Source organism: Sebastes fasciatus, chromosome 15, assembly GCF_043250625.1.
Source record: "Sebastes fasciatus isolate fSebFas1 chromosome 15, fSebFas1.pri, whole genome shotgun sequence".
NCBI lineage: Eukaryota > Metazoa > Chordata > Actinopteri > Perciformes > Sebastidae > Sebastes > Sebastes fasciatus.
The window spans coordinates 6107001-6131054 of record NC_133809.1 but is presented as its reverse complement, the minus strand read 5'-3'; the positions used below and the strand labels follow the sequence as shown (position 1 = coordinate 6131054).

General features: G+C 39.4%; 2 protein-coding genes across 3 annotated transcripts; one reads left to right on the top strand and one right to left on the bottom strand.

Annotated features, from left to right (window-relative positions):
• Positions 1-1090: 1090 nt before the first annotated feature.
• Positions 1091-15559, bottom strand: psen1 (presenilin 1). 2 transcript variants are annotated; one of them, XM_074660407.1, is made up of 11 exons: positions 15420-15559; positions 13638-13723; positions 10613-10965; positions 10030-10171; positions 8449-8516; positions 8129-8349; positions 6255-6353; positions 4695-4790; positions 4418-4591; positions 3389-3507; positions 1091-3177 (listed from the first exon to the last, which is right to left on the bottom strand). In XM_074660407.1, exons 2-11 carry the CDS (start codon positions 13671-13673, stop codon positions 3022-3024), a joined length of 1464 nt encoding a protein of 487 aa, XP_074516508.1. In that variant the 5' UTR covers positions 13674-13723; positions 15420-15559; the 3' UTR covers positions 1091-3021. The 2 variants fall into 2 exon arrangements, with proteins under 2 accessions (XP_074516508.1, XP_074516507.1); XM_074660406.1 differs by having other exon boundaries at positions 15416-15555.
• A 2023-nt stretch (positions 15560-17582) lies between these two features.
• Positions 17583-22063, top strand: LOC141752065 (enhancer of rudimentary homolog). The gene is made up of 4 exons (XM_074609868.1): positions 17583-17737; positions 18800-18887; positions 20356-20476; positions 21772-22063. Exons 1-4 carry the CDS (start codon positions 17735-17737, stop codon positions 21872-21874), a joined length of 315 nt encoding a protein of 104 aa, XP_074465969.1. The 5' UTR covers positions 17583-17734; the 3' UTR covers positions 21875-22063.
• The last annotated feature ends 1991 nt before the right edge of the window (positions 22064-24054 follow it).

Sequence of the window (24054 nt, the reverse complement as noted above, 5' to 3'; positions counted from 1 at the left end):
CTAATTTGAAATTAGCTCCACCTGCAACATAATGTTTACAAGTTTAAGCATCAGTGGTAATAATCCAATAATAAATACTTTTACTCCTGATATGAGAATCGTTGTGTTTTCATTACCTTATAATGAGCCCGTATGTAGATATAAACCTACATACGACGTGGGTCCTCTTCACGGAGTCTGCCATGTTTCTACAGTAGCCCAGAATGGACAAACCAAACAATGAAACGCTCTAGATAGAGCCATTCCTGTTTTCACATTTTTGCGTCAGCCACTGTAGTTCTCCTACACGCTTGGCACACGGGAGAAGTTTCAGTTGGTTGCAATATGCAACCTCACCACTAGACGGCGCCAGATCCTACACACTGCACCTTTAAATCAAATTTTGAATGCAGAACTTGCACTTTGCACATTGTTTGATCTAAATACTTCTTCCAACACTGTTCAAATGATAAATTGTTAGGATGGACATGCATGTAACCTCTGCATTATTGATAGGACCAGGGATTAGTTTAGCACATAGTTTGAGGGAGAACATTTTTTTTAAGAGATTTAGTATTTCACTTCGACAAAGTTTGCGTACTTGTGAGAGGCTGAAATAAATAAGAGATAACCCTGATGACATCACGAGTTCCCTCCAGAACTGCAGAACACATCATAAAAAGGTTTTTTTCAGGTTGAGAAGTGCTCCTCGTGACGAGTAAACAGACTTTGACGTGTAAAAATCGGTGGAGTGCTTCTTTAAATTTACGGATGTAAAAATTGTCCGGTAGCTCGATGTGTTCTGTTGGTTTGTCGGGAAAAAAAAAACTAAAATTTGAGCAGCTGAACAGACAAACACACACAAACTCAAACTTTGCCAGCATAAAAACTGGATACACCCATATTTTGAGTGACAGTTTAACTCTGGCTGGTAAAGAACAAAAGCACCAGCACAGTCACCACTTGACATCAAACATAAAGCCAAAAATAAAACTATAATTCACAGATTACCACATTAAGTGCTATAATGTGGTCCACACTGGTTGAGAAAAATACAAATTAGAGACTTAAGAATCTGTGTGTCAGAAAAACAACAACAAAAAAAAGAGTATTTTAAGTTTAATTATTTATTAAAAAACAAAATCTGAATTTAATAACCTTGCATAACACACATATGCATGTGAAGGACAGAAAAAAAGCCAGTCACCCAACATATTCCCTAAAAACAAAAAGGGAAGAAAAAAAAGGTTTCAGGACAAATATCACAATATTGTTCCCTCTTGGTTTTCTTCTCTGCAAACTCGAGTGCAACAACAAAAGACAAATCAGTGCAGCTCGTCCTCCTCCGTCATTCTGCATTATCTCGTACATGAGGAGCCACAGAGTTTGGGTTCATTTATTTACTTATTTTAACCTTGATTTAAACTTTTTGGTTTGTTTTTAACTTGATTAAAATTACGCAAACAATGCTTGATAACTGGAGATTGTTTTCCAAAAATGTTCACAAATTCAAGTATCAAATCAAACTACATCTACGACTCCCTTATTCAGTCAGGACTGTTTCTCCCTCAAAACACGGACAGAATTTCTGTCAAATGTTTTGTTTGTTTTCACATTATTCTCAGATTTTCCTGATCTGTGTAGGAACCCCGTTAACATTTACCCTCGTGATTCAAAAAGTACAAAGTTTCTCATCTGCATATCTTGAAAAAAACACGACGGGTATCTGTGTATAGTGTTTGATGTAGCATAGTTCCAGACAGCACCAGGCGAGCATCATGAGGGCAGCTATAGCCTAAAGGTTCAGAGTTTGTGACCAGATGATCAGAGGTTACAATCCCTGGACAGGTTGAAAAAAAAAAAAAAACTAATCAGTCAGGGAAGAGAATGAAAAGCACATTTCTGTCCCACAATTACAAGAACAATAACAACAACTACTACTGAAATGCCCTTGAGCAAGGCACTGAACCTCCGACTGCTCCAGCAGAACTGCTCAGTGGCCGACAGCACGTGACTGACATGGCAGGCAAGTCTCAGGTGTGAGTGTGTCAGTGTGTGAACTTTCCTCCCTCTGCAGGCTGCGACTTCAAATGTGAATTGACGTAAAAATTAAGGGCAGGAAACGTGGTGAAATCTCTCTGCTGAGTCAGTGTCATAATTATACTCATATCTTAATTCTAGAGACAATAAATTCATCCACTTTTTTTCCCATGAGAAAGATTCACAAGCTCAAAACATGTTCGGTGTAAATCTTTCGGGGTGTGAATCGCTCTCCGGCTTCAGAGCTTTTGGTTGTGGTGTGTCTAAAGTGGGAACTTAACCATTCTTAACAGCGGTGAGGAAAGCACGTCTGGTGACTGACAGCTCATACACAATCAAACTACACATCTATTATCAATATCATCAGAGTGTCCATTAGTTTGATGAAGGCTTTTGAAATCGTGGGTTTAGTTTCGGGGGGCGGTGGCGGCTCAGAAGTCGTAGAAATGAAGATGATTTAAAGTCTTAGAAGGGAGATTTAATGAAACTGTCTCCCTTCTGCTCAACAGCTACCACCGAGGTGTCCCTGAGCAAGGCACCTACTGTAAAGCCCCAGTTGTAGAGGACTGTGGGTGTACTGGGCAGCTCCCAGATATGAGTGGTTGTGAGAAGAAGCAGACAAGCTCTTGTGAAGCTTCCCTGGATAAATAAAAAGGTAAAATATTACCACCAACTTCTCTTGGTTTGGACTGAGCCTGAGACCGGTGATCGGCGGGTTTGAAGATGAGATCCCAAGTCGAGCGAGAAAATGTCACTTCTTGGTTTAAAAGTGAAATAAAAAATATCTAAGAACAGCCTTCGTGGGGAATACCCCCCCTTGGCGCCGGAAAGAAAGGCAGAACAAAAAACAACTTGTGTCCCGTCATCATGAGTTCTTAGGAGGGGATGCGGGGACGGGAGGGGCCCCTGCATCGCCCTTTGTTCCCCCGGCTGTGAAGGGGACCGCGCTCGTGTTGTTGGCCGGAGGGCTATGTGGGTGAGGGTTATCAGGGCAGCGTCCTGCTAAATGTAGAACTGGTGTAGCGCCAGCCTGTCCATGAAGGGCTGCACCAAGTTGTCTGTGGCGAAGTAGAAGACTAGGCCGAAAAAAATGGAGATGGGCAGAGCGGGGAGCGCTTTCTTGAAGATGGCGAGGAGGAGCAGAGTCAGACACAAGCCCTGCGGGGGTAGAGGCAAACAAAATAAAACACAGAGAAAATAGAACGTTGAGAGATTGTGTACCAAACAAAATCAGCTCTGAGGGGGGAAAAAAAACTGTTATACAATCGAGTGGTTCACGTAAAGTGGGGTTAGATATTGTGCTGAGAGACAGAGATGTGGTTTGCGGTGGCTTTGCTTGACGACAAAATAAGCAGCTGTGGTCACTCACAATGAGGATGGCTACGAAGCAGGCGAGCGTGGTGTTCCAGTCGCCGCTGGCTGTGGCCGAGGCCTTTCCCACCAGCATGCTGTAGAAGATGAAGTCTCCGAGCCCCAGCTTGACGCCCCCTAAGAACACAGGAGGACACCACATTCAGGGTGGAGTCAATTCAAACACGGGATTCGCCTCAGATCCACGCCCTCCAACCCCCATAGAAATCTGTTCACAACTGTAATTACTGTACAAACAAGAGCGCCGACCCCATATTTACCGAAGCTTTAACTTAGAAAAGAGCGCGGGGCCCCCAAATAGTACGGACATGAAACCTAGCAATTGCCATGAATAATCGCTTCCTAATCTGCTCCGACTAAAAACAGTCTGCAGCCAAACATGCGTTCACATACGCACTAATTTCACAGAAAGGGGAACACATAAAAACATTCCCAAAAGGTTTTATGTGTTCGGAAGAAGAGGGAACTGAAAGATGATGATTACACACTGAGAGTCAGACAATCTGGGAATTCACGAGTTTGAATTACAGAGTTAGAGTTAAATCTAAACGGATCATAATGTACTAGTTATTACTCTTATGATTTAACAATACATGATGCTGATAATGCAGGATTTCTAGTGTATAAAGAGACGTATGGAAGGACAGACAGACAGTTGTATAGGAAAGAAACACATTAGCTTCCGTTTAGACTATAAAAAATTAATTACTGATAGGGCTGTTAATTGATTAAAATATTTAATCTCTTAATCTCATGATCGTCCATAGTTAATCGCGATGACAATGGCCATGACAGTTTTTCCTCGCCAAAATTTAGCATAAATTTGGAGCGTTATTTAACCTCCTTCTCGACAAAGCTAGTATGACATGGTTGGTACCGATGGATTCATTAGGTTTTATAGTTTCATATGATACCAGTATCTTCACTCTAGCTTTAAAACTGAGCCCTGAAGCTTCACTGACAACAATAACTTTAATAAATGACTAAATTATATTTTAAATAATCTACGTTATATATTTGTACTCACTCTCCTCATCGTCGTCGTCAACGGGAGGGCGAGCGGAGGGCAAATCCTGGATCTCCCGTCTGGTCTGATCGGTGGATTGGAGCTCCCCCAGCTGGTTCTCCTGCTGGTTGACCCAGGTAGAGTTGAAGCCGCCGTCGTCCTGCGACAGACCGGAGGGAGCCGGGGACGCCACGGCTGAAGACAAGAGATACCAGTTAGACTAAACAACACTGATTGAAAGGTAACTGATCCGGGACAATAATAAACATCGCTCCATCACTTTGACACCCCCGCTCACCTTCTGGAGGAGCCTCTGGTTGAGGCGACGCCGCTTCTGTCGAGTTCCTTTTAGGCCACTCAGTGTCGGCCATGTTGACGAGCCACACCATTGTAGCTGTGGAAGAAGTCAAATTATTGAAGGTGTCAAGATTTCTGTTACAAACTAGAAAAGGAACATTTTCAGAAAAAAAGTGTGCTTGCTTCCACTGAAATTAAACTGCCACTTCAACTTCTTTCAGTGTTTCTGTTTCAACTAATTAAACTCATCTTTGTACCTCAACATAAATTTACATAAAAAAGCCTTCAAATGTTAATTCTTTGACGCTTTTGTATTTTTATGGCGGTATCCACCTGAAGTTCAACTTAGACCTGAAGTTGGAGTACTAAAATTATTTGGAACAGAAGCACTGAAAGGAGTTGAAGTGTCAATTAAAGTGTACTTGCTGAAAGAGATTGTAGAGTCACTAAGTGGAACTGCTGAAAGGAGTTGAAGGGTCAGTGTCCATATAGCTTTTTTTTCTGTGCTCCAATATATTTTTTAAATTGTTCCCAATGAGGAGAGAGCGTATGCCGCCTCCAGAAAAAGCGCTGCACCCAGCGCCTTGTTTATGAGCGCTCAGCCTTTTTTTTTGCGGCCGCTCACAGCGCTTCTAGTTGAAAATCTCTGAACTTTTCAGAAAAGTACTGATGACATCACTGTATAAAATAGAGGAGAAGTTGTTTTGGTCGAGTTGGTCTATCCTGAGCTTTATATGTCAGAAGGACATTATCGTAACAAAGACGGAAAAGCCCATTTGTGGGTGAAGATGCACGGAGCGTTTTCTTTATAAAACGCTGGGATGAAGCGCTCCCCAGTGACCTGTGGCTGTTTTTGTTTTCTAGAAAAAAAGATGCTATATGTACAAAGAACAGAAGGTCTCAGTGATATATTTAAGTGTAAACACATACAGCAGTAAAAATGTCTGTCATTTCAAGTGACTGGACTAAAGGTTATTGAAGTGTCACTTAAAGTGCTGAAAGAAGTTGTTAAGTGAATGTGCTGAAAAGGGTCACTTGAAGTGAAAAGGAGCTGAAGTTAAACTGAAAAGACATGGAGAGTTGTTTTAAGTGAAAGCAGTTGGTTTCTGAAAGGATTTGAAGCCTAAGTTAATGTCTATTCACTTCGGAGTTGAAGTGAAAGCATTTTTAAGCACTGAAAGAAAATGTGGCAATTTAAAGGAAAGCACTGAATCATTTAAGCGACAGTTTAAGTGGAAGTGCTGACAGTGAGTGGAAGTGTTGATTGGTTTCTGGAAGGAGTTGAAGCATCACTTGTAATCAAGGACTTTTTTAGCACTGAAAAGAGTTGAGGTGGCAATTTAAAGGAAAGCACTGACGCATTTAAGCGACAGTTAAAGTGGAAATGCTGACAGGAGTGGAAGCGTCAGTTGTAAGGAAGGACTATTTTTAGCACTGAAAGAAGTTTAAGTGGCAGTTTAATGAGAAAACAATTTTAGCTTCTGTATGTTTTCTTTAAAACTTGTGTTTTAATACAATAAAATGTGAATTAAGTCATGTCTATAATCAGTGTCTGTCTTACAGGAGTAGATGAGAGCTGGAAAGATGGGCTCGTTCCTCTCCTGAGCCGTCTCCACCAGGATCCTCAGAGGTCCTTTGGGACAGAGCACCGCTAACAGATCTGTGAAAGAAGCCAGACAAGTGATGTTAGCCACCATACAGACAGAGCGCTCTGTGAGAGACCAAAAATAGCTCCCTGACATGACATCTGTGATGACAGGAAGCAGAGATTTCAGTGAAAATAGAGAATATTAACAGTCTCAATCGCTCTCTTCCTTCTCTAAAAGGTTTACTTCCACATACGATGAAATAAGTGCACTGAGTTTCCAAGTATGCTAGAATCACTCTGTGAATCACTGCGATCTCATATCTACTTCCACTGAACTCCAGTTGCTAAATATTTCTTCTTGGAAAACGAACTCAGCAGAAACAAAAAATGTCAATGCGGCTTTAACTTGAAACTCTTGGTAATGTAACATAATTTGAATACGTTGGAAAGACTCAGTATCTGAACCTCTGCAAACTTAACGTCCATTATATTGAAAAATTAAGCACTTTTTTGCAAGTATATTAATTATGTACTACTCCTTGACAGGTAAGGACAAACATCAACTTGTCTTTGTGACTGATGCCTAATCTATCTGAGCCTCATTTCTGATGTGTAAAGACGAGGGCTGTCAAAGTTAATGCAGTAATAACGCGGTAACGCAAATTCATTTTCACAACACTAATTTCTTTAACGCATTAACGCAACAGTTTTAAAAGCTAGAGTGAGGATACTGGTACCATATGAAACTAGAAAACCTAAGGAATGTCATGCAGCATGTCATATTAGCTTGTCACGAAGGAGGCTAAATATCACTACGAAGTTACGCTAAATTTCGGCAGGGAAAAGGATCATCTTGACCTCTGACCTCAAGATATGTGAATGTAAATGGGTTCTATGGGTACCCACGAGTCTCCCCTTTACAGACATGCCCACTTTATGATAATCACATGCAGTTTGGGGCAAGTCATAGTCAAGTCAGCACATTGACACACTGACAGCTGTTATTGCCTGTTGGGCTGCAGTTTGCCATGTTATGATTTGAGCATATTTCTTATGATAAATGCAGTACCTGTGAGGGTTTCTGGATCAATATCTGTCATTGTTTTGTGTTGTTAATTGATTTCTAATAATAAATATATTCATACATTTGCATAAAGCAGCATATTTTCCCACTCCCATGTTGATAAAAGTATTGAATACTTGACAAATCTCCCTTTAAGGTACATTTTGAACAGATAAAAAAACATGTGATTAATCACGATTAACTATTTGAATAGATTGAAAGCCGTAGTAAAGAGAAAATTCCCCAGTAATTCTAAAATTTGAGCAACCACATGTGCCTTTCACCAAGAAAGCAGCTTATAGGAAATCAAGAGCTATTTTTGTTGGCGTGCCGTGGAGGCAGCTTTAAGTCCAGCTTTCAACACCGTCTCCAACCAGACTTCCTTTACTCATAGATCTGTCTTTCAACCAACATTTCCTTAAAGCATTTGTGTTTCAGTTTCAGGTCTTGAGACACATCCTTCCTTTTAGCACACCAATGATGACATTTATCAACACTTGTTGCATACATACAGCTGGAAAGAAAAAGAAATCCTCACAAGAAATAGTGTTTATGATAAAAGTTCTACGCTGTTGTTTCATGTTAATAAGTTTGTCTTTGGTTCCAGATCCATTCCTATCTTGCAAATGTTGAAAGAAAGATAGATTACACATTTTTCCTCAAGCACTAAAAGGAACTAGATGACTGAACGTTGCTGCACAAGATAACATTTTCAAAAGGTTGGATGAAGAGCTCATCTTTTTTCCTTAAAAGTACACAGAGCAGAATAGAGAGGAGGATTTACCGTAGACAGATATGACGGCTAATATGAGCCAGGCGGTCCACTCTGGCAGGTACTTGATGAAAACCAGGGCCATGAGGGCGCTGATCATGATGAGGTAGGCCTGCTGGAGCCGCAGCGGCCCTTTCCAGTGAATACACATCATGCCCACCACTCCGAAGTTCCAAATGATTATCACCAGGGTGAAGTAGTCAATGGCCACATTGTAGGTCTTGAAAACCTCTCTGTTGGACAGAGCAGGGACATAAATCATTGTAAAGACGTAGATAACTTGACATTTATGAGAATGTGTGGGAAAATGAGATAAAGTGTCGAGGGCTTACTTGAGGTAGATGTAGGAGAAGAAGAAGAGCAGGAGGAGGGAGGAGAGGAAGAGCCAGCCTTGAATCACCTGTTATGGCAAAGATCAGAGTCATGGGATTTAATGTTTCAGCAGATCAGTACTTGCAAATAAATACCTGTTGCTAATGCTTGTTTCAAACTACCTGGACAACCACGCTGGGTGGGGTTACGACAGAGGGCAATTACAACGAGCATCAGAGAGTTTGAGTAGCGTGTTCCTGCAGTAGAGGAGGCTGCAGTTTCAGGACCGCATGTGTAGGACCCTAGTTTTCGCGAATACTACTGTCTTCAGTATGCTTGTTTAATACTCATTATTTTACCATTTCAATTAAGTTTAAATACCCCCACAATAAGTGTTGTCAGCCAGTCAAATGTCAATTACATGTTATTTCTAGTTGCCACCCTCTCTCCCTCTCTCGCTGTACAAACAGGGAAACAGTTTGCAAAGGTTAAGTAACGTAAACGTAACATTAGGGTACTTATCTTAACCCAAACCATGATCTTTAGACCTAAAGTAGACCTAAATTGTTTCCGCCACAACTTAATGCATTTTTAAGAGGTCGTGGTCATTTCACGTAGGCTATTTCTAAATAGAAAAACCTAGGACTGCGGTGCTGAGACTGTAGCCTCCTCTTCTGCAGGAACTTATAGACTCTTCTCACAGCCAACATTTTTTTTACATGATAGGAAAAGGACAGATGGAATGAATAACATTAAAGATGACTTCATAAAATTAAGTTTTCCAGGAATTCATGACAGTGTGCCAACATGCAGACAGAACAGGAGAGAACACTGGGTTGGAACTGGCACACCTCATTGTAATGACGTCATTTTAATAGCAGTTACAACTGTGTTCGGCAAGTCTAAACGTCTCCTGTGAAAATTATCTATTAGTACGTGGAGAACTCTAATGATTGAGAGGGAAACACCCTGGTTATGTTTGAAATCACTCCCTATTTACTAGCATTATAGTGCATGCAGGTACTCTTAGCTACTACTACTTCTACTAGTTTACAAGGGTAATTAAATAAAACAGAACCATCATTATTGTTATTACTGTGCTTTTCCTACCAGGACGAGTCAAAATGTCTGCTGTGAAAAGGCTATTTAAACCTAGTTTTAAACAAATAAACATTAATATATTACACGAAATACAACTGACACCTTTTCCCAGACACTGGAGAAAGTTAAATTAAGTTATATGAAATAACATCTGTGACTGTAAACGAATGTCTTCTACATTGTTTCCCTGTGGCAGTTTTTTATTTATTTTTAATTAATCAATTCTACTTTTCTTTTTACCGTTGCGTATACACATATAATTTTTTTATTTATTTTTTATGTAGTTATTTTATTGTTATTGTTATTATTATTATTATTATTATTATTAATAATATTATTATTATTATTATTGTTATTATTATTATTAATGATAATACATATATGATGATTTGCTGTTACACTCAATCTAACCTCCAGTATTGAAAAATACAAATTTTATTAAAAAAAAACCACAACACTATTATAATATTCATGTCAGCTCTGTGGGTTTTAGCGTGTACCTTGTAGCAGCGGTACTTGTATAACAGCACCAGCACCAGAGTCATGACGATGATCACAGTGATCATGATGGTGGCGTTCAGGATGGAGTTGAGCGCTCTCTGTCCTACTGTCTCTGTGTCTTCAGGGAACGGGGTGTAGAGCCTGGGGGGAATAGAATACAAAATAAATACAATAAAGAAAATACTGTGGTTCTAATTATAGCTGGTTGCCTCAATATTAGTGCTATTTAAATTTATCTATATAGCACCAGATCATAACAGAAGTTATGTCAGGGCACTTTTCCTATAGAGCAGGTCCAGACTGTGTTCTTTATAATGTAATATAAGCTCGCTGCTGTTTCAGTGGGTTTAAATTGCTCTGGATAAGAGCTAAAGATATAAAATGTTATGTTTAAGTGTCCTGAGCCAGATTCAGACTCAATTACAGAACCGTCTTGGTATTCAAACTATGCAGATGTCATAAATATATATATATAGCATTAACTCCACCTAGTGGCACTGCAGCTGTATTGAATTTAATTAAAACACCAGACCTGATGAGCTTTAGATCCTGTCTACCACAATAAGAGTTATAAACACCCACAATCTCTGCCCGTCGTTCTGGGTGTAGAAGCTGACGGACTTTATGGTTGCCACGACAACCACCATGCAGAGGGTCACGGGAACGAACAGCATGATGACGTGCTTGGCCCCGTATTTCAAGGTCAACTCTTCGTCCTCGTCCTCCTCGGTCTCCACCACGCGTGGAGGACGAGCAGCAGGGGGCTGTCCATTCTGCTCTGGTCCACTACCGTTTCCTCCACCTCCATCTCCTCCTCCATCACCTGCTCCTCCTCCTCCTCCGGCTCCTGAGCCTCCCCTGGACCGTGATCTGGTCACCGCAGCCTCCTGGGGCTGCTGGGAGGGTTCAGAGGCCACGTTGGTCTCCTGTTGGTCCTGAATGGAAGAAGAATCACTTTATTTTCTAGACATACTTGGAAATTGTATGATACTTGTGTAGGGACAATTTTATAGTAGAGCCGCAACGATTAATCAATTAGTTGTCAACTATTAAATTAATCGCCAACTATTTTGATAATCGATTAATCGGTTTGAGTAACAAAAACAAACAAACAAATAAAAAAAATCTATTTTCTGATTCCAGCTTCTTAAATGTGAATTAGGGCTGTCAAAGTTAACACGATAATAACGCACACTGACAGCTGTTGTTACCTGTTGGGCTGCAGTTTGCCATGTTATGATTTGAGCATATTTGTTATGCTACATGCAGTACCTGTGAGGGTTTCTGGACAATATCTGTCATTGTTTTGTGTTGTTAATTGATTTTTTAATAATAAATGTATACATACATACATACATTTGAAAAAAGCAATCATATTAGAGTATTAAATACTTGACAAAATCTCCCTTTAAGGTCCATTTTAAACAGAAAAAAAATGTGTGATTAAATCGCGATTAACTTTGGACAATCATGCGATTAATCAGGATTAAATATTTGAATCGATTGACAGCCCTAATTTTAATATTTTCTAGGTTCTTTACTCCTCTAGGACGGTAAACAAAACATCTTTGAGTTGTGGACAACTTGGTTTTGGAAAGCACGGATCGACATTTTTCACCATTTCCTGACATTTTATAGACCAAACAACTAATCGATTAAATCAATTAAATAATGGACAGATTAATCGACAATGAAATTAATCATAAGTTGCAGCCTTATTGTCAGCATATTTCTATAATAACGCTGACACAACATATATATATATATATATATATATACAGAAATTAATAAGATCAGAACAATAGTGCAAAACATGCACAGAGCAAACACAGCTTCTCAGAGTCAACAAGAACATGCCTGTTGATCAAATATTCAATCTGGGCGTGGTCCAATACAGCCACGTCAAGTGATAAACTATGGCGATATCCAGATGTGCTAATGGTCTGAAACATACAGTAATATACAGTGTACATAGTAACTGTGATGCTGGTTCAATTTGTCACTCGTCACCCCCCACTTTCTCCCCATGTTTACGGTCAATCCCTACTCTGAACTATCTAATACAAAAGGGAAAAAAATCAGAAAAATAATCATTAAAGAATTATCAATCTTGCTTGAAATTGTTTTGGAGTATATTTGGGGCGTTTAATGCTTTTATTTGAGACTCAATAATATGGAGATGACAGGTAATTGTAGGTGAAAGATCAGGAATGGCATGCAACAAAAGGTCCCTGGCGAGGAGCCAATTTCACCAAATTTGCTAAATTGCAAGCTGTGATTTGCACCACAAAATAATTCAGAGTTTCTCTCTTTTTGATAAGTTTCGCTACTCAAAGCAAAAGCCGTACTTGTGTCTCACACCTGAGCATGCAAGAGCCTTGTAGGATTCGCAAATTTAGCAATCAGCAACCATTTGTGAAACGTGATGCTGCCACAGTTTATGATCTGCATGTAAGCAGTTCTTGCAGAGTGCTCGCTTTTATGAAACATGCCACAGACTCAAAACAGGGACATTGTGGTTTTCACTTAATCAATCTTGTCTATGAATTCTATCTTTAGACGCCATGTGAGCATTGTATTATCAGATGAAACACTTTTAACTCAAGCGTTTCATTTGTTTTTATTGGCAAAAATGCCCAAAAATTAGATAAACACTACAGAGAACCGTTATCAGGCAATCCATGTTTGCATTTCAGTGCTTAACTGGTACATTTACGCTCACTAGACCAGAACAGTGTGCTCGTTCCCACTCACCCAGAGGATCTGTCCCGTCAGGACAATAATAAAAAAAGGCAAATAAGGGATACTGTGTGAAATAACACTGTCAGGCTGCCGGCGAGTCAAGACATGCTGCAGCCCAGACATGAAGCAATCTCACCAGGTACACAGAAATGAAGACAGGAAGCATTTCTCTGAACAGTAAAAGCTACCTCAGCTCTGCTGTATAAAATGACCTCACTGTGCGGTACGCTACATTGTCTCTCAGTTTTGGGAACAAAGTCAATGTTGGTCTCAAGGACACAAGAGATACAGACGACTGAATTTGTGTTAAATAAACCAGATACTTAGGGTTATAATACTGTAGTGTCATACTGGCCTGACTGAGCTGTCTGACCTCATTAATGATCTGGCTGACATCATCCTGACCATAATATATCGTTCAAGACAGACATTACATGTTTTGTAGTTCGTCAAAACAGAGACACACAGTTGTAATGTATATGCACAATTGTTATGGGGTAAGCAAGGCCTATGGTTGTTAAGTTGACTGTGACAGTAAAAGGGGACTTTGACTAAAGGGTAGGGAGGCCACGCCTGTATTTAAAGGAAGACAGCAAAGCAGCACGCTGGCATTTACCTTCCTAGTTCAAAGGCTAACATCGTTCCTTATCGGAGCATAACCATCCATAATCATCATTTACTGTTTTTACTGTTATCAGACTCAAACTCCTCCACAGAGTGTGTGACGTCACAAACGACTCTTTCATCACTGACTTGACACTGAAACACTGAGTTGCTCTCAACTAAAACCGTTAGGTAATCATAACCCAATCGATCAACACGGTCAGAGATACAGAGACACTGCGACACATTCTTTCATACTGACCATATTGTTTTCGATATCCTCTGCATTGTTCGCCATGGTTGGCTCGGCAGACACTTGTCCTCACATGCAAACCAAATTCTTTTGCCCTGATGAGAGAGAATAGGGCACAATATTCAGTTTTAGCACATGAAATGAGTACAGTAAAAAGGTAAATCGGTGACAACATTGAATCAAATCGAGGGTTGTAAAGATTGTAAATCCCTGAGAGGCAAATCTGTGATTTGAAAATGACTCGACATACACGTAGAGAGAGCATCTTATACTGGAGCTTTTCTATTGTAAAAAGCAGTGTTGTTTTTACAAGAAATTACATTGTGAAAGAGCTGCAGTGGAGAGATAGTAACACACAGAGAGGGGATTTTGTACTAAAAAGACAGTTACTGGTGAAGACTAAATATTAGCTTTGGCTGAGCTTTAAAATAGATTTTGGCACACAAGGACTGTGGGTATTTTATTCCAGCTCTTACACTGCCAGTGTGGACAGAAGGAAGGATTACAGTGACCAGTAACTCTTTCTATGGACTTGTGAGTATTTAATATAAAAAGTAGACTTGAAAATATATGAACCTATCCTGTAAAGGTCCCATATCGTGTTCATTTTCAGGTTCATACTTGTATTTTGTGTTTCTACTAGAACATGTTTACATGCTGTAATGTTCAAAAAAAACTTTATTTTCCTCATATAGTCTGCCTGAATATACCTGTATCCACCCTCTGTCTTAAACGCTCCGTTTTAGCGCATTTTGACGAAATTGCAGCAGCATTGCGTTACTAGGCAACTAGGACTTAAGCCTGCTTTATAATAAAAAAACAACATGAAAATCTCACTTTTTTTATAATATGGGACCTTTAAGAAAAAGATGCAAGCAACTATGCTGATAATATGGTGCTTCAATATATCATTAGGCATCATCATATGGACATTAAAGGTCCCATATTATAAAAAAGTGGGATTTTCATGTTTTTTTTTTATTATAAAGCAGGCTTAAGTCCTGTATAAATACTGTGAAAGTATTGAAACGCTCAATCCACAGGGAAATACACACAGCCCGTATTCAGAAACTGTGCGTTTGAAACAAGCCGTTAGGATTTTTGTCCATTTGTGATGTCACAAATATACAATATTTAGAAAATTACACTGTTTTAAACGTAAACATTCCAAATGTGTCCCAGTTTATTTCCTGTTGCAGTGTATGTGAACGACATCAGCTGACAGGATGCAAACATGGACCCAAACTGTTGACTAGCAATGCAATTCCATGGAAATGCACTAAAATGGAGCGTTTCAGACAGAGCATGAATACAGGTATATTCAGGCAGACAGTATGAGGAAAATAAAGTTTTTTTTTTAACATTACAGCATGTAAACATGTTCTAATAGAAACATAAAATACAGGTATGAACCTGAAAATGAGTACGATATGGGACCTTTAAAATGACAAATGCTGAGCAACCACTAGCTGCTAGCTGCTCCAGTGAGGGTGTAACTGATTAAACACCGGTACATGATGATTCATTATCATCTGGTGAAGTACTGACGGTTAAATATGACTTATCACTAACGTTACCAGGTGAATAACTGAAAAGCTAGCAGGCTGTAACGTTAATTATGACAGCTCTCATCATTCATAGATGGATTTCATCATTAGCCAACTAGCTCAGATAGCTAATGATGAGGCTAACCGTGATGGGAGGCTAACGGCTACATCACATAGCACAGCTCAGATATAAAGAGATATAGGTCCTGTAAAGAGGGGTTAAATAATAACTAAACTCACCTACTGTGAGGAACAGTGAAGCTCCTTGATGTCTGTGTGTTCAGGTTTGTTCAGGTGATCTCGAGTAGGTTTAAAACCCGGGCGCTTTCTCTTCTTCTTTGTTGTTCCTGTCTTCACACTGAACATCCGGCCGCTGCTGGAAACTACTTCCTGCTCTCTCTCTCGCTTAGTGATGTGTAGGTTAAGAACGAGCTGGTTCATTGAGCCGGCTCTTTTAAAGGGACTGTTTGTAACTTCTTAGACGTATAAATCAGGTCGGTGTCTAGTGCGTGCTTGCGTGTGGCTGCGCTGTTCAGACTCCAACACAAACTACACGGAAGCATCAAAACCGCCAAGTTATATCTAGTGAAGCCCGTCTTGCAAAACAGTGTTGGCCGCGGTTGGAGGACGCGGGGGAGACCGTAGCTTTGGTCTCCAGGGTCGGAGTCTCTGCTGTACTCTGCTCCTCTGCTTGCCTTCAGTCACAAACCACGCTCGTTCTCGCTCCACCTCACGTTCATGCGCGCTCACTACACACTGCAAAAGACTTCGTAGCTCTGAGAATATCTAGTGAATGTACAGTGGACGTTTGTGCAGGAATAACTGCTGCAGCTCCTCCGGACCAACAGAGGTTTTCAGTGTCTTGTGAAGTGACGGGGCTCCGCAGCGAGAAAAGTTATCGTCTCCGACCAGGTGCCGGTGTCTCACTGTTCCCTCCGGCCGCGGTCGGGAGGCTGAAGCAGGAAAAGTCAACACTAGGATCAGCAATGATTCATGGAGAGACCTTCGTCTGGTCAGCTAACATTACTGCCAAGCAGGTGAAACATAGAGTGATATGTGGTTTTAGTTGACGTGTGTCGCCTCACTGTTTTGAGCGATGCTTGTTCATGTCTATGTAGAGCGAGCACAAGCGAGCAAGCAAGCAACAGGACGCTGACTTTCGTTGACTTAACGGCCACAGGTGTCACTTTTAACAAGAATTTCTGAAAGTTATTCAGTAAGTAAGCCGAAAGAGCCGGCTCTTCTTGGTGAGTTGAGCCAAATGATCTGGCTCACTAAAAAGAGCCGGAATTCCCATCATTACTACTCTCGCTCACTCGGGGGGCGTTCAAGAGCAAAAACGTTGTTTTGAGATTTATTTGTTATTTTGTTTAATAATTTTAAAGATTTAGATTTAGATAGATATAACACGTATGCGTGTTATATCTTGTTGACTCAATGTTAGCTTTCAAACCAACAGCGGACTAAAATTAGCAATAAAAAAAAAACCAAAACCGTTAAAAACTAAAACCAAAGAATGTTGCTAAAACAGCGGTTAGCGATAGTGATGGAAATTCAGGCTCTTTTTAGTGATCCAGATCATTTGGCTCAGCTCACTAAGAAGAGCTGGCTCTTTCGGCTCCCAAACGGCTCTTCGTTTTACCACTTCTGACTCTTATAATTCAGCCAAATTTAGCGCTGTTTTGATTTTTGATTAGTATGTTTGCGCATATAGGGTTAGGAGGACGGTCTGCAGAACAGATAATAATGCACTATACTCATTTTTAACAGTCTCTTCTGCACTATATTCACTTGTTTTAACAGCTGTTACCCTGCACTATATTCACTTTTAACAGTTTTCTTCATCTACTAACTTTTTTACTGCCTTTTTACTAACATATTTTGCACTATGGAACTGTGATGCTGGAAACTTGAATTTCCCTCGGGATCAATAAAGTTACTATATATCTATCTATCTATCTATCTATCTAACTATATCACTTAAATTATTCAATATAATTACACTAAACCCTATAATTTTCCTGAATACCATAATTTTACATGCTGCTTCGTTTCCGACTGTCACTAATCTTGTCTGCTATTCGCGCACCGCACCCGCAACGCACCGCACCGCACCGCACCGCACCGCACCGCACCGCACCACACTCCTCTCTCTCTTTCTCTCCTCCTCTCCATCCTGCTCTGTACCTGTAGACAGTCAGTCCCCCCGCCCCTCCCTGCTTGATGGTATGATCCTTGTCTTTAATCACCTGATTGGTTGGTCTCACGGATGTCATTAACACAACATTCAGTCAAAGTCAGTGCATGAAGTGCCCGTGGCGCGGAGAAGATCATCCTATCATTCTGCCTTGAATTAATAAAAAAATAAAATAAAAAAATAAATAATAAAATACGGCTCTTATCGTTCACTTAAAAGAGCCGGCTCTTTGAACCGGCTCGTTTGCGACCGACACATCACTAAGTTGTACTTCCGGTGTCACAGGTCAACTCGTCCGAGAAGAAGCAAGGATCCAAGAAAAAATCGACGGACACCGACTGAAAGATATATATATTAAAATCATGGTTAGTACGTCGTGATATTTATATTTAGAGTAAATATGTTTATGTATCCATGAAGACTAATAGTAGTGGAAGCAGTGTGTCGGTTTTATCTCAGCGGATGAGCTGTTTAATTAAGCTGAGAGCTCTCTGCTAACGTTAGCTGTTGAGCAGCTGCATTAAACCACACTGACTCTGACTGATTCACACAAATACAGCTCAGATTTACTGCTAACTAACCCCCTAGCTCTGTTTATATGTGTTAAATATTCAACTTTAACTTCCTATCTAAGTGAATGTTTGCTAACTTACATAAAGATTCAGTTCTAGGCTCGGATGTGCGTGTGTTATCTCAGTAATCTTGCAGGAAAATACTGTTATTTTGTTATTTTGTGGGAGTTTTGGCTACAAACTAGTTTAATACAAATACATTAAATATAGCTGCATGTGAAGGGAACGACACATCACAACAAAATAACACTATTAACTAATTAACTGCAAATATTCCTCCATAAAACCTTAAACTTCATGACAATCAGACATCATTAGTTAACTAATCACCAGAGCTCAAAGCAGAATCATTAAATTAGTTATTCTGTACAAACAAACAAACAAAAAACTCAGTTTATATTGATATAATATGGATAAAAACAAGCACACATCTGTTAATATGTAACCCAAGTGTTTCATTATTTGACTGCATGATGAATTGGCTGTCACCAGGGTCAACTTAACCTTTCTCCTCTCCTGCCACTGTAGCAGGTCACTGAACATTTCTACCGGCCTCTATCTAGGTAGAAAACTGAGTCAGTGGTACCAGACGGTAGCATTTTGGAATATATCATGTAACCTTAATGCATGACTATATTTAATTTAGCCTTTAGAATTGCCTTTTAAAAATAATATTTCTTAATATAAGGAAAACCAGTCTGCCAAGGTGGCAGGTGACCTGGAATTTTTACCTGCCACAGCCAACATTTACCCTGGAATTTGGCAGGTGGCAGGTGCTAATTTCATTCCCTGGCTGTCACACCTGGAAGTAAGACAAGGAAATGAATACGTGTGTCTGTGTGTGTGGTTTTTCAGTCTCACACCATCCTGCTGGTGCAGCCTACCAAGAGGCCAGAGGGGAGGACGTACGCCGACTATGAATCCGTCAACGAGTGTATGGAAGGTGAGCTGATGGTGCTTTTGTGCCTTGTCCTTATGAAGGACCTGTACACTCCCACAGTGACGTGGAATGACATTTTCAATCCTCTTGGGCTTACATGAAAATGCTCTCCCTGCGTCAGTCATGCCTGCTGCACATTCCTCCATTGCAACACAAACATGAGTCACTTACAGGCATTCGCTTTATGTAAATGTGATTGGTTTTGTTACATGATACTGGTCTCATGTTTGAATAAGCCCACGTTACCTTTCCGTAAAAGTCACAATAGCAATCTTACTTTTGAGCATTTCCGTAAAACTTCCAATCTATCTTGAGTCTGTATCAGTAAATAGTTGAGTTGTAGCTCTTTATATTCACCGTTGACATGTATACAACTCACAACAGTAAAATTATGGTTGTTCTGGGTAAGATAGTATAAATAAAACCAACAATAATTTGTAATTTATTCTAACACAGTTATATTTCAAAAGTTTTACATATTAGAGGTAGACAGATTAATTGTCGCCTATAGGACGTTTTACAAACTATTGTTATCGGCGGAACCGGGCTCTGATGGGGGGGACATACAGTATACTACCGTTTTTCATGGAGGCTCCATACACAAAGTCAACGTAGAGGGAGAGGGAAAAAAAGTTATCTCCCAAATCTATAACGCAAAACACTAATGCAATAGTATCAGCTCTTTGTCCACGACACAAGACAGGGAGGAAAAATAAATAATTCACTGTTACTCCTTACCCCAAGAATATGCACCAACATTAGTGGTTTGCAAGAGTGGCATTTAACAATGTAACAGGACGCGCGACAGACGTAATCTTGGCCAGTCCTAAACCACAGAACGGCATCACCCAGTGCAAATAAATAGAATATTTTCCAACGATGTAATCCACCAAATCACACTTCAGGATATTCTCTTACAAATTATTAAATTTGCAGTGACAAAAAACAGAGTTCTTAGAAATGGTGTATGCAAAAGTAGCCGACTAGGCTGCAGCAGAAGTCAAGAAGATAACGGCTTATTAATCTGCTTTTTCCTGCTCCAAACAATCGTTATTATATCGGCCTTTAAAAATCAACTATCGGTCAATTACAAATCTAGTAGTAATTGAAAAATGCTGGTGAGCAGCTGTAAAGCACATGTGACATGAAGGATGAAAGCTAACAAAAAACAAGAATAACAGATATGAAAAACCTGGGAGATGTAACAATTATTGGTTGTACACATGGTCACCACTGAAATATGCCTGATCATAGATGTTTAACTGCATTTGTCTGATATTTAGTTTACAATATACAGGGCCACAAATTTAACAACCTTCTTAATCAGCAGCAGGGATCAAAACAGTGTCCAGTCAATAGGAAAATGTTTTGCATTATATTAGTCTTTTTTCTGTAATTACTGTAGATGATTTGGGTTAACATGTTTTACATTGATGAGTGTAATATAGTGGATCTTGTGTCTCCTGCTCAGGTGTGTGCAAGATGTACGAGGAGCATCTAAAGAGAATGAACCCCAACAGCCCGTCGATAACGTACGACATCAGCCAGCTGTTTGACTTCATCGACGACCTGGCCGACCTCAGCTGTTTGGTGTAAGTTTGACAAAACAAAAGCTAATGACATTATACTGAATTCTAAAATATGGAGTGTCAAGAGATGTTGATATGCATACTACATGTGGCGTAATTTTTTTGAGGGAAGGGTTGTGAAGATGGTCACATTTCAGGATATTGAACATAAAATATTAACTGTTAGCAGTATCAGAACAAAAATACGTGTAAGTCCTCCAGTATATTAGTCAAAACCTGCCCACCAAAACACTCAACATTTTGTATAGAAGCACAATGTTTAGTAAAATGACGTCACTGGACAACAAAGCAATAAGCAAAAAAGCTACCTTACGGATGGTTTAAAGTCTCTGCCTCCGTTTGCTCTTCAGTGTGGAGGGTTCACCATATTGTGGGCCGTCCCCAAACCAAGTCCTCCGATAGCTTTGTGGTCCTCCAGTATTCCTAAACAGAAGCACACATAGCGTCAAATTAAAGTCAGGTCTCAATAATTAATGTTATTAATATTAACTTTAGTCATGCACATAAAAATCTTTTCTCCGTTATCCGTGCGCTGCTTTTTTGTATTAGCTTTAAATAATGATAAAACTATTTAAAGCACTTGTTTTCAGTCTTCATGTGTTGTCTGTTAGAAGGTGTGCTTGTTTTATTTTCATATTTCCATCATAATGCCACAGAAACATTAATACTACTCATAAATCGACCTCACAAGTATCTTTAGCAGTTTTGTGACAGAGAATTTGATTTGACACACAAGTTTTAGAGGTTAAGTTACTTTCTAAAGATTGTTTGCTTCCAGCTTTTCTGGTGCATTTGGTAGAAATGGGGAAAATTTGAACATTTATTTGTATTTCTACCTTAGAATATTGGTAAAAACGATGCTTTCTGCTTTATCATATTGTTTAAAATGATGTTGTATTAGGATAAAAACTTAGAGTGAGTGCAGAAAAGTGATGTAGAACAAGTCAGGATTCAAACCCTCAGTGCTGCAGACGTCCTGTAAGAGCTGATGAAACCTCTCTAATGCCTGAAGCCCCGTTAATTTAGGGCATTTTTGTTAATTTGGGTGATTCAATTAGGAGGTTCAAGCCCCTGTGAATACAAACAACCACTCTGCTGAAGTGCCCTTGAGCATTGCCGTGGTGCTTTTATCTCTCCCGGTAGCTCAACTTGACTTCTGATGTCAAGGAGAGGACGAGCAAACAGTGATCGAGACAGAAAGTGTCTCATTCGATTGTGCATTAGAGGAACTGAGCATCCAGGGCAGCCGTGCCTTAAAGATATTTGAAACTAAAATATAGTTTTTCGTGCTCCCTCAGGTATCGTGCCGACACACAGACGTACCAGCCGTACAACAAGGACTGGATCAAAGAGAAGATCTACGTGCTGCTTCGCCGTCAGGCCCAGCAGGCGGCAAAGTGAAGCCTCGGAGACGCTGGAGGGTCGAGAGAGGGTCGATATTCTTTTTCCCATCTGTAACATGTTGGTTTGAGTAACTTGTTTTGAGAAGTTTTTGACAGTTTTTTAAGAAGTTTTTCTTTTTCTCATGAAGGGGAGGTGCATTTTGTATTTTAATGTTTGCCTTATTAATAAAGATTTCATTTAAATAAACTTTCTGAATGTCTTATTCCTCATTGTTCCCTATTTTACTGTTGCCTCATCTTTTTCCCGCCGTCGTCTGCTTTCGAAAAGTGCTACTAAGGATGGCAATTTTCCTTGCAGTCTTGCGCAAGGTTATTTCCACAGTTTTTGCAAACAAGCACCTCGAAATATAGATTTTTTTTAAACTCCTTTGGGAAATTATTTACAGTTTCCTGGACTTTTAAAATAGGAGTACCGAAAAAAATGAAACGTCCCTGTCCTGTCTTTTCTCCTTTTCCTTCTTTCTCCCTCCTACAGTGTGCTGTTGACTGTAAGTGATGGTGTGAATTTGTTTTGCTGGAGTGCACATATCCTCATTTTTCATTCAGCAGCAAACAAGCACATCTCGAAATATAGATTTTTTTCTTTTTTCTTTAACTGTACCTTGGAAGAATATCTTCAATTTCCTGGACTTTAGAAACAGACTGTCCGTGTGGGAATAAGATTAAACATTAAATTTTCCTTCTTCCTTTGGCTTCGGTCATGTCTTCTCTTTTTGCCATTTTCTTTTTCGTGTTATACTTTTAATAAAATAATAATCAATTTTATTTGGTGGCGCCTTTCAGAACACCTTACAAAGATAAAATAATTACTTTTCTCAGCCTCTTTCTTCTTCTGACTATAGAAACCTGTAACTAAGGATTTCAGTTTGCTTTGCAGTTTTTGCTCAGTTCAGTAACAAATGAGCGAGTCTGGAAATGTTGTTTCTTTTTTTTTTATAACTGCCTGCAATTTTTTCCTGGATATTTTAAATAAATAAAATAAAAGTAACCTCCCTCTAGTTTCTTTACTGTTCTGACTCTTTTTTTTGCTTTGTTCCCCCTTCATTTTTGTATTCTTTTTCCAAGTATAGGCTAATGTTTACAGTAAAAAGTGCTTCAAATGATATGTGATAATTTCCCCTTTTATACTCAATACAGTGGCAGAAAATTAACTGCCAGGAAATATTTAGTTTCCTGAGCTCTCCAAATAGATGAGACTTGTGGGATTAACATTAAAAAATATTTTGTTTTTCTTCTTCATTATTATTATTATTTTTTATTATTTTTGTATGCCTATTTTTATTTTAATTATTTTATTTCCTATTTTTTATATTTTATTTTTATATTTTTTCTTATTGTTTGTATGTATATATTCCAAGCTGTTTCCTTCTTTCTTTGTCCTTCTCATTAACAGTATATAGAAAAGTGTAACGATGATAATTGCAGTTTTTGCACGTCTTTTCTCCTTTCTTATATTCAATTTAATATTGTTTATATTTTATTTTTCTTATCTTCTATCTTTGTATGTCTATTTTATTTTTATTATTTTATTTCCTATTTTTCCATTTTATATATATTTTGTATATTTTATTTTTATATGTTTATTATTGTTTCTATGTCTATTTTTTACATCTGTTTCCCAAGCTGTTTCTTTCTTCTTCATTAACAGAATATAGAAAAGTATTCTTGGATGATAATTGCAGTGTTGCACGTGGTAATTTCCTCCTTTAGGCTCACTACAGTGGCAAATTAACGCGTCTCTAAATATTGATTTTTTTTCTCTCTCTCTCTGAGAAAGTATTTACAGTTCTCTGGACTTTCTCTGAAGAAGAAAAAAAGAAAAAATCAATAAAAAAGCTCTAAAAGCATGTGTCTCTGTGGATGGAGGCGCGGGGACGTTGTTGAGGTGTGAGAGATCCGCCTGACGCAGCGCAGGAGGAGGCCAGACCTCCTCTCCTCTCCTCTCCTCTCCTCTCCTCTCCTCTCCTCTCCTCTCCTCTCCATCCTCACCTCCTCTCCTCCTCTCCTCCTCTCCATCCTCTCCTCTCCTCTCCTCTCCTCTCCTCTCCATCCTCACCTCCTCTCCTCCTCTCCTCTCCTCTCCATCCACTCCTCTCCTCTCCTCTCCTCATCAACTCCTCTCCTCTTTTCTCCACTCCTCTCCTCTCCTCTCCTCTCCTCTCATCATCCTTTCCTCAT

Coding starts and splice junctions, on each gene's coding strand:
- psen1 (XM_074660407.1), bottom strand. CDS start 13,673: ATGGCGAACAATGCAGAGGATATCGAAAACAATATG. Junction 10,172..10,612: donor CAGAACGACGGGCAGAGATT/GTGGGTGTTTAT, acceptor TATTCCCCCCAG/GCTCTACACCCCGTTCCCTG. Junction 8,517..10,029: donor ACAAGTACCGCTGCTACAAG/GTACACGCTAAA, acceptor TTGCCATAACAG/GTGATTCAAGGCTGGCTCTT.
- LOC141752065 (XM_074609868.1), top strand. Junction 18,888..20,355: donor CGTCAACGAGTGTATGGAAG/GTGAGCTGATGG, acceptor TCTCCTGCTCAG/GTGTGTGCAAGATGTACGAG. Junction 20,477..21,771: donor GCCGACCTCAGCTGTTTGGT/GTAAGTTTGACA, acceptor GTGCTCCCTCAG/GTATCGTGCCGACACACAGA.